This window comes from Nothobranchius furzeri, chromosome 12, assembly GCF_043380555.1.
Source record: "Nothobranchius furzeri strain GRZ-AD chromosome 12, NfurGRZ-RIMD1, whole genome shotgun sequence".
Classification (NCBI taxonomy): domain Eukaryota; kingdom Metazoa; phylum Chordata; class Actinopteri; order Cyprinodontiformes; family Nothobranchiidae; genus Nothobranchius; species Nothobranchius furzeri.
This window is the reverse complement of record NC_091752.1, coordinates 63,993,869-64,008,320: the sequence shown is the minus strand read 5'-3', so window position 1 is coordinate 64,008,320 and position 14,452 is coordinate 63,993,869. Positions and strand designations below refer to the sequence as shown.

The following is a 14,452-nucleotide window of genomic DNA, read 5'->3' as shown; positions in this document are numbered from 1 at the left end:
TATCGTTTTTTATCTTCATGCCTGTCCCAGCTCTACTGGGTAAAAAGTTCCAACAGATGATGAAATACTACATTTTTCCTCTCTGGTGTTTATATGCAAGCTTGAGTGTTTCTGCGGGATGAAAGAAGAGATTTATATTTTAAGATGGAGGTGCACGAATGATTTCTAAAAGTGTCGCTCTGCTGCTCTCGTAGAATCGGGTCTGGGTCACACCCCTTTATGCTCGTCTTACAGGAAGCGGCTTCAGATGCAAATGCGTTAAAGTCCGTTTACACCCTTCTGGCCCGTCTCTCGCCCACGTCTGGTTCTCTCCCTCTCTAAGGATGCATTTGGAGACGCTCCAGGCGGGACTTTTATTTATTCTCGGCCAAACGCGAGGGTTTTCGTCTTTTTTTTTTGTTTGTTTTTTTTTTTCGATTGGTGTGAAAAAGTGCAATCGGGTCAGCCTGGGACTACCTGAAACAAAACGGTTCCTCTTCTGTCGTTTTTGCTCAGAAAGATGTTTATTTTTTGTGATTTTATTTTAACAAACGGGTTTAAAATCAAAGCCAGATAATGGGAGATGGCTGCAGCGCTGCTGGTGATCATGTGACCAGTTTCATCTGCTGTCACTAGTCCAACCACATGTGTCCAGTTTAGGGAGGGGGGTTAGCATGCACACATTTAAGTGTGTATTTAAATTTGTGTACATGCTCCTGATGCCACCTGCAGATGCTTTATTTATGTATTTTATATAAAATTAAAATGTCACATTGCTTATTTTTTTTGGCTGATTAATTCATTTGAATCTATCACCGTGGTAACCGGTCGTGTGGACTAGGGCTCCCAAATGTTTTAATTGTTTTCTCACCAGTTCTTTACCATTTTTGACAAAAATCCAAGAATTCCTGGAAGCCATCTTGTGTGTGAGGATTTCCCTGTCTTCACTTTACATGGTAACCGGAACCATGTTGACATCAGATTCACACACACACACACAGAACTCGGTGACCGATCTGACCCTCCCTGGGAATCGGTGGCTGGTGAAAACATTTTTTTGGAGCGGTGTCTGAGAGTTGGAATTGGACAGTTACAAAATAATTTATTTTTGTTTTACTAATAGTCATCATCAGATATCCAGATAAATTCAGCTAACGTCTAGAAGTTCATTTTGCCTTCGAGTCATAAAAGGTTCAATAGGAAGTCTTTGGTAAAAGATGTTTCATCTAAATTAAGACTTTAATCCTTAGAGCAAGTCACCTCCTACCAGAGTATTACTCCATTCCCACTTCCTGTTTGAAAAATGCAACAAATGCTGTTGCCTAGCACACCGAGAGGGCGGAGCCGCTAACAAATACACACAGGTTCACAACAACATTGTGACAACATATGGTACCAGCTAACGTTCTAGGGTACCTCTTAGCCAATAGCGATGGCAGATTTAAATTCAAATGCAGTGCAGTTTTTACCGGACAACGGCACAAAACTGACAGTTTCAGGCAGAAAACTTAAATTTTAACTAAAATGCGCTAAAGTGCAAAACTATTGATCACACGTGTCTGCAGCACGATTAGACACGCATTTATACGGGCGACGGTGGCACAGAAGTTAAGTGCTCGCCCCGTAATCGTCAGGTTGCAGGTTCAAGCTCCGCTCAGTCTGTTGCTGTCGTAGTGTCCTTGGGCAAGACACTTAACCCACCTTGCCTGCTGGTGGTGGTCGGAGGGACCGGTGGCGCCAGTGCTCGGCAGCCTCGCCTCTGTCAGTGCGCCCCAGGGCAGCTGTGGCTACATCGTAGCTCATCACCATCAGTGTGTGAATGGGTGAATGACTGGTTTTGTTGTAAAGCGCCTTGGGGGGTTCCAGGACTCTAGAAGGCGCTATATCAAATACAGGCCATTTTATATAGTTTATCAGGAAAATAATTAAGTTGATTTGGGGGTGACTTGCTCTTTAAGCCTATTGTGTCCACTTATCAAACTGCAGTCATGTCCACTTTTGTCCTTATCTGGTTTATTAGGACATTAGTTTGTTTTTCAGCTGAAGTGTCAACTGATCAACGCACAATACTCAGTTCCACCAGTAGGCGGCACCGAGGCAGTACAGTAACTGGGTTATTCAGTTTTGACCTTATAACCATGAAATGAGAACACTTTACTGCAACAGCTACAAGCGTGTAAATTATGGATGGGACTTTCAACTTCTTCAGGAGGATTGACGTCTAAAGTTGTCCACAAGTGTGTGTTTGAATGGTTGGTTGTCCCTCTGCTGAACTGGAGACCTGTCCAGGATGTCCCCCACATCTATTATACCAAACTGAGGAGAAAGTCTCAGAGTAAATACGTTTTTATTAACATTCACAATTCATCATCAGCCAAAATAATCAAATGAATAAATTCCTACAAATGAACCCGACCGTAAACTCATCAAGTGTTGGATTAAAAAGTCAGATGACGTCAGACGTAACATGAACGAGTTAACGCGTGCCTTCCAGAACAAACGCTGGCTCCTCCTACCTGCTGGGCTACACGAGTGACGAGGCGCTACGACACGTTTAGCTTACGGTTAATGTTTAAATAAAAAAAAACTGATTTAAAACTCGGCTTGTTGGCAACGTTACCCAGAATGCACTTTCAGACTGACTTTGCAACACTTCCCTGAGTCCCGTCGAAACTCGAACACAAGCAGCTCCTGTTGCCACGTCCCTCGCCCTCGTCTGAGGGGATATCTTCACTCAGTGCTAAAATCTGAAGCAAACTTAAGCAGAAAGTGGCACAAACCCCCAAATCTGAACAGTTTAACTGCTTTCATCATCATCTGGTCCTGATGACTTCCTGTCATTAGGTCAAAGGTCAGCTCCCTTTAAAGTCAGTGCGGTTCTCTTCGTTTTCCTTCAACTTTACATCAAAATAAATTTTCTCTCCAACAATACAAAACTTCCAGTTAATCAACTTCCTCCATCTTGACCCAAACGGGGGATTTAACACTTTAGACGCTGCGGCTGGCGCCTAAAGGGTTCTACCAAGTTCAAAAATACTTTTCTTTTAGTTTTCCTTTCAGTTTGACAGAAATAAGTAGTTAACAGGACTGAAGAACCAATCACGTCCACTTGTCTGCACAGGAAGTCCGTTCCATCCACACAGAAAAGGGGAAAAAAAAAAAAAAACACAAGAAAAGGAACCCTGCTGAAGGCCGAGCCCAGAGAATGTCCAGACGCCACGGCGTCTCCATGTGGGAGGTGTTGCCATGTTTCCAAAGTGGTTCCAGGGTCAGAGTTTGTTTGTCCGAGGCGTTTCCTCCCAGCTGGAGCCGGTCTAACAGGTAGGTGGGTTGGTGTGGGATGTTCGCTCCAGCCCCTCCCTCAAACTCTTCCCAGATAAGAGACGACGGACCAGGAATCCCATCTAAAAATCACAGGAACTATTCGACGAAGTGGCGGGAAAGCAGGTCTGTAAAGATGGGGCCATTTTAAATCACAACAACACCAATAAACAGGAAGATTAGAATTTAAAACACTCAACAATGAGCTTAAAATGCAGAGAATAGTTGGATGTAGTAAGTTCAGATCAGTCAGAATAAATCTAAATGCTCTGTGAGTACTTTGAGGTACGTGTGATTGAGACTCTTATTGTGAAGGGCTGACTTCCTCTGATCAAAGCAATAAAACAGGGTCAGGAGCAGCATGACTCTCTCTTACTTGGGTTAAACACCTTTTTACTTTAGTGTTTGTGTATTTGGCAAACTACTGTGGTGACCTTATCCCAAAAAGTCCAAAAATGCGCCTGTGAGCAGAAAATGTTACGCCTGTGTTTCCTGGTTGTTCCACCAGAGGGAGACAACGAGCTGGAAGACAAACTCCTGATTTATAATTCCTGTTGAGGAAGAATTCAGGCTGAGCACACCAACACGGTGCGACATTCAGAGGAAACTCCTGGAAAACGACTTTCTGTTTCATTCTGCATCTGTTCATTAATATAATGTGCAACAGCTTCATGAAAAATAACTATTTTTGCAAGTTTATTTGAGTTAACACTTAAATTAGCCTTAAATTGTCCTGGGAACGCTCCGTTGGAACCTCTGCAGCGCCAAGCAGCATCCTGGCTGGCCAATCACAGCTCTCTAGAAGAGTTTCAAACACATAGAGCTGTGATTGGTCCATAATGGTGGGTCAATCATAGCGCCCTATCTGCTTTGTGAACCAATCACAACGCTTTATCCGCTTTGTGGGCCAATCAGGGCCCTCTATTCGTCTGGTGGGTGGGATGATGCAACAGAGTGGAACAAGATGGCGGTGTGAGCAGATGGATGAAACTGCTTTCACATCAATTCTGGACTATTTGGACTTGGACTCGTTTACGTTGTCGTGAGTACGTCACGTTGTTTATTGTCCAATAGGATGTGGAGATCGTTTGAAAGACAGCGATAGAACCCGCCCCACGACTGAGAGCCATCAATGAAGCGTTGCCAGAGTAAATAATATATTTATTTAGTCTGGCTTGCCAGGCTACACTTACATTACAGTAGTTATAAAGTTTTTACAATAACTTTTTACATTTAAACTGTTAAGTTTTTGTTTATAGAAAAGATTTGGAAACCTCTGAAGAGGGAAGTCATGAAATGGATCTTGTGATAAACTGGCGGAAGGCGTTCTTTGGGGATTTTTATTTTTTGGGCTTAAAAAGAAATTCGACCTAATCAGCTACAAGGATCTGAAGCGTCGAGTGATCCGAGCTCCAGCTCCAACGGAGAGAAGCTCCTAGAGATCTGCATCGCTCTAATTAGCCGTTTCAGTTGATTTGTGTCTCCAAAAGCGGCTAAAGTTCCTGCATCAGCAGCCCACTGGAGAGACTATTCCAGCATGACTGAGGGCTGCTGATGGCCCCCGGGCCGTACTTTGGACACGCCTGGGTCAGAACTTGAGTAAAACGGTAAACGTGCTCCGCTGGCCGGGATGGAAAGAGCTTTGTCTCGTCTGGCTGCTGAGAAACAGGGAAGAGGTATCGCGTCATACCCCTGTCAAAACCCGTGCACGCGCATTGGGTCCACAGCGCGCGTGTGAACGGGACTCGCGAGCGGAAATATACATGGCGAGAGGTCATTTGTGCACTGAGAGGGAGCAAACTGTGTCTGTGAGCGCACAAGGATGTGCACAAGTGACAAACCTGCGTGCGCGCGTGGTCAACGAGCACACGGCAGAGGAAAACGTGCGCGCTCGGCAGCCTCTCTGCGCGCTCGGTTTCTGACTCCTGCTCGCTCGGCTGTAAGGGTTTTGGCACTCTGGAGGCGTGGCCTGTGGCAGATCTTCTCTGTCCTCTGATTGGTTAGTGTACCCCGCACTTTACCCTCTACCTATCTATATAAAAAAGTCTGTTAGTCAAATAGTCGCTGGCATAGCTCAGTTGGAAGAGCGGGTGACTCTCGCCCCGGAGGATCCAGGTTCGAGGCCGGGCAAGGAAAATGCAGTAGATGTCATGTTAATTTTTCTTAATTTCAGGTATTTTACAGTTGTGACCGTTCAACTGTCATTAAACGTCCGAATGTTTGCTGGGCATTGTTTTAAAAAGTGCACATAAGCTAGATGGTTTTAACCATATAAAATTACATTTTTTGTGATACTGGAAAAATACATACTGAAATAAAACTACTGATTGAAAACTTTATGACTGTGGTTGTACAATATATGACTCACTAATACACTGCAAACTCCCTTAGAGTGGGGCTTCCAGAGAGAGAGAGAGAGAGAGAGAGAGAGAGAGAGAGAGAGAGAGAGAGAGAGAGAGAGAGAGAGAGAGAGAGAGAGAGAGAGAGAGAGAGAGAGAGAGAGAGAGAGAGAGAGAGAGAGAGAGAGAGAGAGAGAGAGAGAGAGAGAGAGAGAGAGAGAGAGAGAGAGAGAGAGAGAGAGAGAGAGAGAGAGAGAGAGAGAGAGAGAGAGAGAGAGAGAGAGAGAGAGAGAGAGAGAGAGAGAGAGAGAGAGAGAGAGAGAGAGAGAGAGAGAGAGAGAGAGAGAGAGAGAGAGAGAGAGAGAGAGAGAGAGAGAGAGAGAGAGAGAGAGAGAGAGAGAGAGAGAGAGAGAGAGAGAGAGAGAGAGAGAGAGAGAGAGAGAGAGAGAGAGAGAGATAATAATTTAAATGTTAATTTAATGAAATATTTCTATTTTTTCATTACCTCACCCTTGTTTTGACAAAAACGGGACCTTGCTGGATAATATCACGGAGAAACTATTTGTTCACAGTACATGGCTCAGTGAGGATCTGTGTAAAGGAGGAGATACTCAGAAATCTGTCTGCAGATTGTTACAACCCAGACTGGAAGTGGCGGGCTGTAATAAGAAAGGAGACCAAACAGAGGAGTGGGGGTTCAACAACTGATTTATTTAACAAAAGTAAGGATTTACTAAAGCAAGTTAGTTTTGAAATGTTTTGAAATATATAAAGTGCACCAAACTTGACTCAGTCCATTCAACAATTCTAAATGGACAATTATGTAACTCATCAATTAATTATTTGAAAGGATAATTTGTCAATTAAATACTGAAAAAAATAAACAATTCATTAATGAGGCAAGAACTTTTCTCTCTCTGTCTCTGTCTCTCTCTCTCTCTCTCTGGAAGCCCCACTCTAAGGGAGTTTGCAGTGTATTAGTGAGTCATATATTGTACAACCACAGTCATAAAGTTTTCAATCAGTAGTTTTATTTCAGTATGTATTTTTCCAGTATCACAAAAAATGTAATTTTATATGGTTAAAACCATCTAGCTTATGTGCACTTTTTAAAACACTGCCCAGCAAACATTCGGACGTTTAATGATAGTTGAACGGTCACAACTGTAAAATACCTGAAATTAAGAAAAATTAACATGACATCTACTGCATTTTCCTTGCCCGGCCTCGAACCTGGATCCTCCGGGGCGAGAGTCACCCGCTCTTCCAACTGAGCTATGCCAGCGACTACTTGACTAACAGACTTTTTTATATAGATAGGTAGAGGGTAAAGTGCGGGGTACACTAACCAATCAGAGGACAGAGAAGATCTGCCACAGGCCACGCCTCCAGAGTGCCAAAACCCTTACAGCCGAGCGAGCAGGAGTCAGAAACCGAGCGCGCAGAGAGGCTGCCGAGCGCGCACAGAGGCTGCCGCGCGCGCACGTTTTCCTCTGCCGTGTGCTCGTTGACCACGCGCGCACGCAGGTTTGTCACTTGTGCACATCCTTGTGCGCTCACAGACACAGTTTGCTCCCTCTCAGTGCACAAATGACCTCTCGCCATGTATATTTCCGCTCGCGAGTCCCGTTCACACGCGCGCTGTGGACCCAATGCGCGTGCACGGGTTGTGGCACGCTTTAAACGCCATAAAGAGGCTTTGTTACTGGAATGCAGAGCTGAGACAGAAGAGGCCTTTGAAGTTAGCACACTAGCTTCACTAGAAACAGGTGTGTGTGTGTGTGTGTGTGTGTGTGTGTGTGTGTGTGTGTGTGTGTGTCACCCATCTGCTCACACTGCTAGGTTCTTCTACCCGAGAGGATCAGGTTACCTGTGCTGCTCACCTGTTCAGTTGATGAGGATGCCGGCGGAGCGTCCTTCCTCTTCTTTCATGTTCTTCAGATTATTTTCCACCTCGTCCACAGTCCTGAAAGATAAACAGACACCGTTTTCTACGGAGCTCAGGTTATGTTTTAAATACTAGTGTGTGTGTGCGTGTGTGTGTGTGTGTGTGTGTGTTTACGTTAGGAAGTCTCTGACGTCCTCCACGGTGAGCTCTCCGGTGGAGTCCAGGGTGAGGTCTGCACAGCTGAGGGGGGAGTCCAGCGGGGTGTCCAGGATGGGGGAGGACAGGGAGCTGGGGGGCTCTGGTGTGTGTCCTGAGGGGAGGGAACCCAGAGTTGAAGCGGTTCTGGGAAAACTTGCTGCTGCTGATTTCTGAACATGATTTCTGTACGGTGGAACAGGAATCATTTAGATCCCGATCTGTCCCAGGTTCCCTAAACGCCTCATCACCAACTATTCTCGGTTCTGCAGCTTGGGTCAGTGTAACGTTTAAAAGATAGCATTGCTTTTATTTCAGCTCATAAAGCTTCTTCTCCTCATGCGAGTTCTACACAGAAGTAGCTTCTGGCTGGAAGTTCTACTGTTTCCACAACAACCGCGGCTCGCTGCCAGAGCAGGAGCTACTGGGCTGGAGAGGCAACTGAGGCATGCTGAATGGTTGCCATAGAGACTAGAGGGGGACCCCTGCCAGGCCTGGTTGGGGTTTAAAGAGTGGTGGAAGAAAAAAGAAGGCATAAGAAAAGAGGAAAGCTTATTAAGGGAGGTGGAGATGGGCTCAGACGTACCCTCAGCCTGACCCATCGGGTTCTTGTGGGTTCCGTTGGCCTGAGGCTGCATCATACAGTCGCTGTGTAGGACACACAAGGACACAACATGCAGTTAGCAGCAGCCAGAGTAGTAACACCCCATCGAGGAGAGCAGCGTGATGAGAACCTTGACTGGTCAACTGGGAGGATTCAGGTACATGATGGTATTTATTTATTTAGCTGAATCATTAAAGAGCAAGTCACCCCCACCAGATTCTTACTCCACTCCCACTTCCTGTTTGAAAAATGCAACAAATGCTGTTGCCTAGCAGACCGAGAGGGCGGAGCCGCTAACAAATACACACACAGGTTCACAACGACATTGTGACATCGTATGGTACCAGCTAACGTTCCAGGGTACCTCTTAGCCAATAGCGATGGCAAATTTAAATTCAAATGCAGAGCAGTTTTTACCCGACAACGGCCAAACACTGACAGTTTCAGGCAGAAGATTCAAATTTTAACTAAAATGCACTAAAGTGCAAAACTATTGACTACACGTGTCTGCAGCACGATTAGACACGCATTTATATAGTTTATCAGAAAAAAAATAGATTTGGGGGGTGACTTGCTCTTTAAGTAAAGGTCATTCATGTTTGGTTACTCCGTCAAAATCAGATCTAAATATTTCCCACAAGAACATAAATTCTTTTAAATCACAGATCCAACTGGGATTTAAAGGTGCAATATGCAAGAATGACGCCCTGTGGTCAGATATGGGTACTGCCGTCCAATTTTAAAAACCAAACGTTACCATCTCACTCCCGTCCTGAGTGTTTCATGTTTCTGTTGCCAGTTATGGATCAGTACAAGATTCTAGATGACAAGTATTCTCGGCATATCTGGTGTTAGCGCTCTTGGTTGTTTTACGGTAGGGAGCACTAATTGCACTTATTACGGTAATTTGCCTCCTGCGTTAGATGAAGTGTGGTTGTTTGTCGTCTTGTTGTTATAGTCCTGAACGACTCATTAAAGGAAGTAAAACACCACGATTGACTCTATTCATTTCACTGTAATATCCAGTTGTTGGCGATTTAAAAAGTAGCTTGAGATATTTTTTTGCGCAGACTATTTGCTTCTAATTCACTGTTAGCGTTGTTAGCTCAACATTAGCCTCTAGCCTGCTTCACCCAATATCAGAGAAAAACAAAAAGTATGTGGTGGCTCCTTCAGAGTATATGCAGGGATCTCAAAATTAAATTTAAGACTTTTTCAAGACTTTTTAAGACCTTCTAAAAATAAAATTAAGACTTTATCGCAAAGAACTAATCAACATTCATACTGTTTTTAAATAATGCATCGCTTCGTTTTCCACTTCACGACGGGTTACGTCACATCCGGGACAGCCAGGCTGTAGCAATAATATGTAAAGCCACATGGTACAAAAATGCAAACCGCGCGCATAGAAGAACAAAAAATATATATTTTTAGCTTACATGCATCTATTTTTCATACATGCGAACTCAAGAGGCTGTGAAAAAAGTGACAACTAAATTAACCCCCCCCCCCCCTCCCCAAACAAGGTACTCGCGTGCTGCAGGTTTGCATCTATTCTGCAGCGGGTTTTGTAGTGACCTCTGACCTTTACATTAATTTATTTTATTGAGAACAATTAAAAAATATATTTTATGTGATTTTTTTTTGCACCATTCATACAGTTCAAGAGAGCTAAATACAATAAACCTTCAGAACTGATCAGATAAAGATTAGGGATCATCATCTAATAAATATTATGAGACTAATTCACAGAACACCAAACATAAAAACATCTGAAAATATTCCAGATTATTGTCATCATTCTTCAGTAGGATGACCAGATCCCAACTCACCAAATGTGGGACGTGAAGCTTCAACACAACCAGATAAAGTAAAATATCTATTCTGCCTTTTATCTCCAACATGACTGTTAAATATACATGGAATTATTATATACCGTATTTTCCGGACTATGAGTCGCACTTTTTTTCACGGTCTGGCTGGTCCTGCGACCAAATTATGTATACTGCGCTGCTGCGGGCCAGCTCCGGCCCAGGGATGAGCTCCCCTGTCCCGCTGGGAGGGTTTCAAACACCGCCATCCTCTGCTGGAGACCGTGGCGTGCTGCTGCGCCCTGGTTGTTTATTCTGTTATTGTTACCGGTACTTGTCTTGTAATGTGAAACGCTTGGTCTCAGATTTTGTAAGAAAAATAATAAAATTTCCCCCCAAAATGCGACTTATATATGTTTTTTCTTCTTCATTATACATTTTATGGCTGGTGCAACTTATACTCCGGAAAATACGGTAATTGACGTCTAATTTGTTCTGTTTGAATTCAACTTGAACAACTTTCGCAGATCCTCTCCAGTTCCCACAGCTCAACTCAGAATGGACCTTCAACAGAGGCTCGGAGTAACTTTAGCCACAGTTACTTTAAACAATCAACTGATTTTTTTAAATATAGACAGGCCCACTATAAAAAAATGAAGGTTTAAGCAGCTTTTTAAAGTTTTCACTGAATATTTGTTCTGACTTTCCACAACAGAAAGACAGTAAAACTACCAGTAACATCTTTTGATCTATTTATGTTTATTTTCCACTAATGACATCTCATTGAAAACAGATCCACGCAGTTTTGTAACTTTTTCTTCTTCTTAAATCTCTTATATAACATATGTAGGGAAGACGTGCCTAAAGGGTTTAGCTTGTATCTGAAATATCGACATATAAATATTGGACAATGGGTTTCCAAAGGCTCCAATAACACGTTTTTGAGGCTAAATGGGAGGTGGCCACCACCGCCATTTTGACCGTGTCACAGGTTCCGTCAAGCCCAGACAATTCCACAAAAGGGAAGAGAGGTGGAGCTGAGGGTGGGGCTGTAAGGCTGGGATCAACTGACGACACCCGGTCGAACTAGCTACAAGCTAACCTGAAGCTAACCCAAAGCTAATGCAGAGGTGGGAGCTAAGCTAACGGAGGTAGCAACCTAGCTACAACTGGAGTTAACTGTGCACAACACCAGAGCTTCTGAGTCAGAGATACGCCGGGCTGACCGCTGGGTAAAACCGGGTGGAACACAGAGGTCTCCCGAGACCTCCACAAGCCGATAGTGGGAACCCAGCTCCACCAACATGTTATATTTCAACCCATTTTCTAAAGTGCAGCATTATGTTAAATGCACTGGGTTTTACCCTATTACATTTAAATTTCATGGTTAAACAGTACATGTTAAAATCTAAGCTCAGCTCGGCAGTGACCTAAAATACATAAATATAATTTTACTTACCGAAAAAAATGAAGTGGAGACTCCTTGGACGCTCTATTAGTGCAATTAATGCCACAGCAAGTCATTTTGTCCAACAATTGCACAAATAATATCCAAAAAAGAATACACAGTCACAGAGACTCAAAATCCCGGAGCAGTTTCCAAGCCAGACCGAGGCTCTTCTGAGGCCTTTCCACGGAGCTAGCTCTGCGGTCACATGGGTCGGATGCTCATTAATTATTCAGAATTTTAGGCTTTTAATACGCTTAAACAGAAGAGTGAGAAAAAAATTCACCCCCCTCAGAGTTGTCATGAGTGTAAACTAGATCATTTAAACCTAAAACATGTTTTGGTACCAGGCTGTAAACATGTGCATTTCTGCTGTGAAATTGGTATTTTTAACATGGGAGTCAATGAGGGTTTGCTCGCTTCTGACACCAGCCCCTAGTGGATGAGGGTGGAACTGCAGTTTTTGGTACTTCCGGGTTGGCCTCAATTTTTGAGCCACATTGTGGGGGCTTGGTCTGAAACCACAGCCGCACCTCGTCTGTGTCAGAATCTTCTGAGTTTAGGATGGACCTGTCTAATTCCTGGTAAACTGGTTTTTGACCAACCCTTGAACTCAACTCTCCGCCCAGAAAACGAGCAGAAAACAAGCCTCTGGAAACATCAGTTAAGTCTGAAACTGAAAGGAGACAAACCTGCTAACGTTCTTGACAGAAAACTGGTATTTGGACAGGATTTTGATGATTTTACAAACTCCAACCGCTGCGAGATGTTGAAGCAACAGTAGTAGCGGCACCGCGATACCAGCTACCGCAGCGCGTTTTTGCCAAGCTGTCTCCGTGACTGTGATTGGTCAAATAACGACTCGTGACCCACTAACAAAGATGGTTTGTGAAGAGGATGAACACTCCTGGTTTGTCTGAAACTGATTCTTATAAAGAGCGACCGAAACCCGACTAGACTCGCCTTCCCAAAAACAAAAACTCTTTGATTCACATGAAAGTCTTTGGTTTCATAAACGGCAATTTTCGCTGAAAAGCGTCAAGTTTGCAAGTATGAGACGAACGTATTTTAAATTCACGTCAATACGAACCAAATTTAAGACTTTACTAAATCGATTTAAGACTTTTAAGGGTCTTAATTTTTCCTTTCATCAAATTCAAGACTTTTAAGACCCCGCTGATACCCTGTTCTTACGGGTTCAAGCAGTCATTTCTGGGTCGCTCCCGTTTACTGGATTTGGTTCTTTAAACAACTGGAGCTTCGTGCCTGCCGGTGTCGAGCCAACGCCGGTGCTGCAGCGTTAGCTCGGTGAAAACTCAACAACCTCACAAACCCACTGATCGTAAACAGCAACTACGTCCATCTTCGGGTTTTTTTGAAAGGAGAAAAACGGACGTTAGGTTTGTGATTATTTCACTTTAACATTTTTACATATTGCGCCTTTAAACAGCAACTCTCACCTGCCTCGAACACCTGGATCGTTGTGAGTGTTTGAGTTACCTGACAGGTGTTGTTGGTTCTAGAGGTCGGTCCAGCTGGACAGAGCAGAGCAGCTCTGTGAGAACTTTGGTGGACAGGGAGAACCTCTCGTACTCAGAAGGAGAGATCAGGTAGAACCCTGCAGAGAAAACGACAAGTTTAGGTGACTTTAGGAGTGGAATGTGACCCATCTGTGTCCTCCGTCAGAGAGACACATCCTCCTCACCCTGTCCGTTCTTGGTGAAGACGCAGGACGCGATACCGCTGATGTCCTCTTTACGGATGCAGTCGTAGCGCACCTGAAACACAATCGTGGTGTTAGCTGAATCGTAATGCGGGTGGCTCCAGGTGGTTGGGTCTGATCCCACCTGTGGTCGGAGGCCGGGCACGTTGAACAGGTGCATGTCTCCCAGGTTGGTGAGGCACACCAGAGCGTGTTCACTGTAGTCCTCCTGAACAGCGGAGCTGAAGAGCATCAAGGCGACCTTCCTCACCCGGCAGCCTTCGTGAGCGGTCAGCTTGAACTTGGTCTTGGCGCTCACCTTGGGGAGAGAGAACACCTGGACCGGGCCCAGCGGAGGGTGGCCAGCGTGAAAATCTCCAACGTCACCGGCCTTTGACCCAGATGTTTCCCGTTTCTGTACCTTAAGCTGCTCCTCAGAGGCGATGAGGACCGAGTGAGCGTTGGTCATGTCCGGCGCGATGGCGAGGTCCTGGGAGGCCTCGTACGGATCTGGGAGCGGTTTCCCTCGCCCATCCAGAACACTTATGGAGACTACGGGAGCCCTGTGCATCAGCTGGATCTCTTTACCCAGCACCGCCTCTACACACGAGCTGCTCTCGCTCGCCCCGGCCCGCTCACACACACGGCCTGAACCGACGCTGGGCACCTCCAGAGCGTAGGCATAAACGCTGCCCGAGTTGGTACCGGCCCAGAGCGTGGCGCCGTGGTGTGTTCCTGATCAACACACAGCGTCCCGTTAGAGCCGACTCGTAACCAACAAACTAAAAACACCAGTTTTGAACTTACCGTCGCGCAGAAACGTGTCCGCGAAGCAGAGACACCGGACCACTCCCGACAGCGAGTCGTCAGCTGATCGGGGCTCGATCCTCCGCTGCACCGGAGCCACCTCCTCCTGCTCCGCCAGGGCCGCATTGGCCTCCTGGACCTGCGCGTTTCATAAACGATTAAAGGAAACGTTCATAAAATCCAGTCCGGTTATCCCACCCGCCTCTCACCTTGCTGGTGGGTGTGCTGACGGCACGCTTCTTCCCAGAGACCCGACTTTTACGGATGCGTCTGAAACTTTGTCGTAAGGATTTTTTCAAAGACTTGACTCTGGAGAGGGGCCCCTCCATCGCCAGCGAGTCGTTCGGGTGTAGGGTGCA

At 45.1% G+C, this 14,452-nt stretch overlaps 1 protein-coding gene across 2 annotated transcripts in view; it reads right to left on the bottom strand.

Moving 5' to 3' along the window:
* Positions 1 to 2,647: 2,647 nt before the first annotated feature.
* llgl1 (LLGL scribble cell polarity complex component 1) overlaps positions 2,648 to 14,452 on the bottom strand; it is a 78,987-nt gene continuing 67,182 nt past the window's right edge. For both annotated transcript variants that reach the window (XM_054735234.2, XM_054735235.2), the window contains exons 15-24: positions 14,303 to 14,452; positions 14,094 to 14,232; positions 13,708 to 14,021; positions 13,432 to 13,623; positions 13,290 to 13,362; positions 13,085 to 13,202; positions 8,309 to 8,370; positions 7,702 to 7,837; positions 7,523 to 7,605; positions 2,648 to 3,428 (exon numbers count right to left, since the gene is read on the bottom strand). The exon at positions 14,303 to 14,452 is cut by the window's right edge and continues 1 nt beyond it. In XM_054735234.2, coding sequence (XP_054591209.2) covers positions 7,527 to 7,605; positions 7,702 to 7,837; positions 8,309 to 8,370; positions 13,085 to 13,202; positions 13,290 to 13,362; positions 13,432 to 13,623; positions 13,708 to 14,021; positions 14,094 to 14,232; positions 14,303 to 14,452 — 1,263 coding nt within the window. In that variant the 3' untranslated portion in view covers positions 2,648 to 3,428; positions 7,523 to 7,526. The remainder of the gene's footprint in view (positions 3,429 to 7,522; positions 7,606 to 7,701; positions 7,838 to 8,308; positions 8,371 to 13,084; positions 13,203 to 13,289; positions 13,363 to 13,431; positions 13,624 to 13,707; positions 14,022 to 14,093; positions 14,233 to 14,302) is intronic.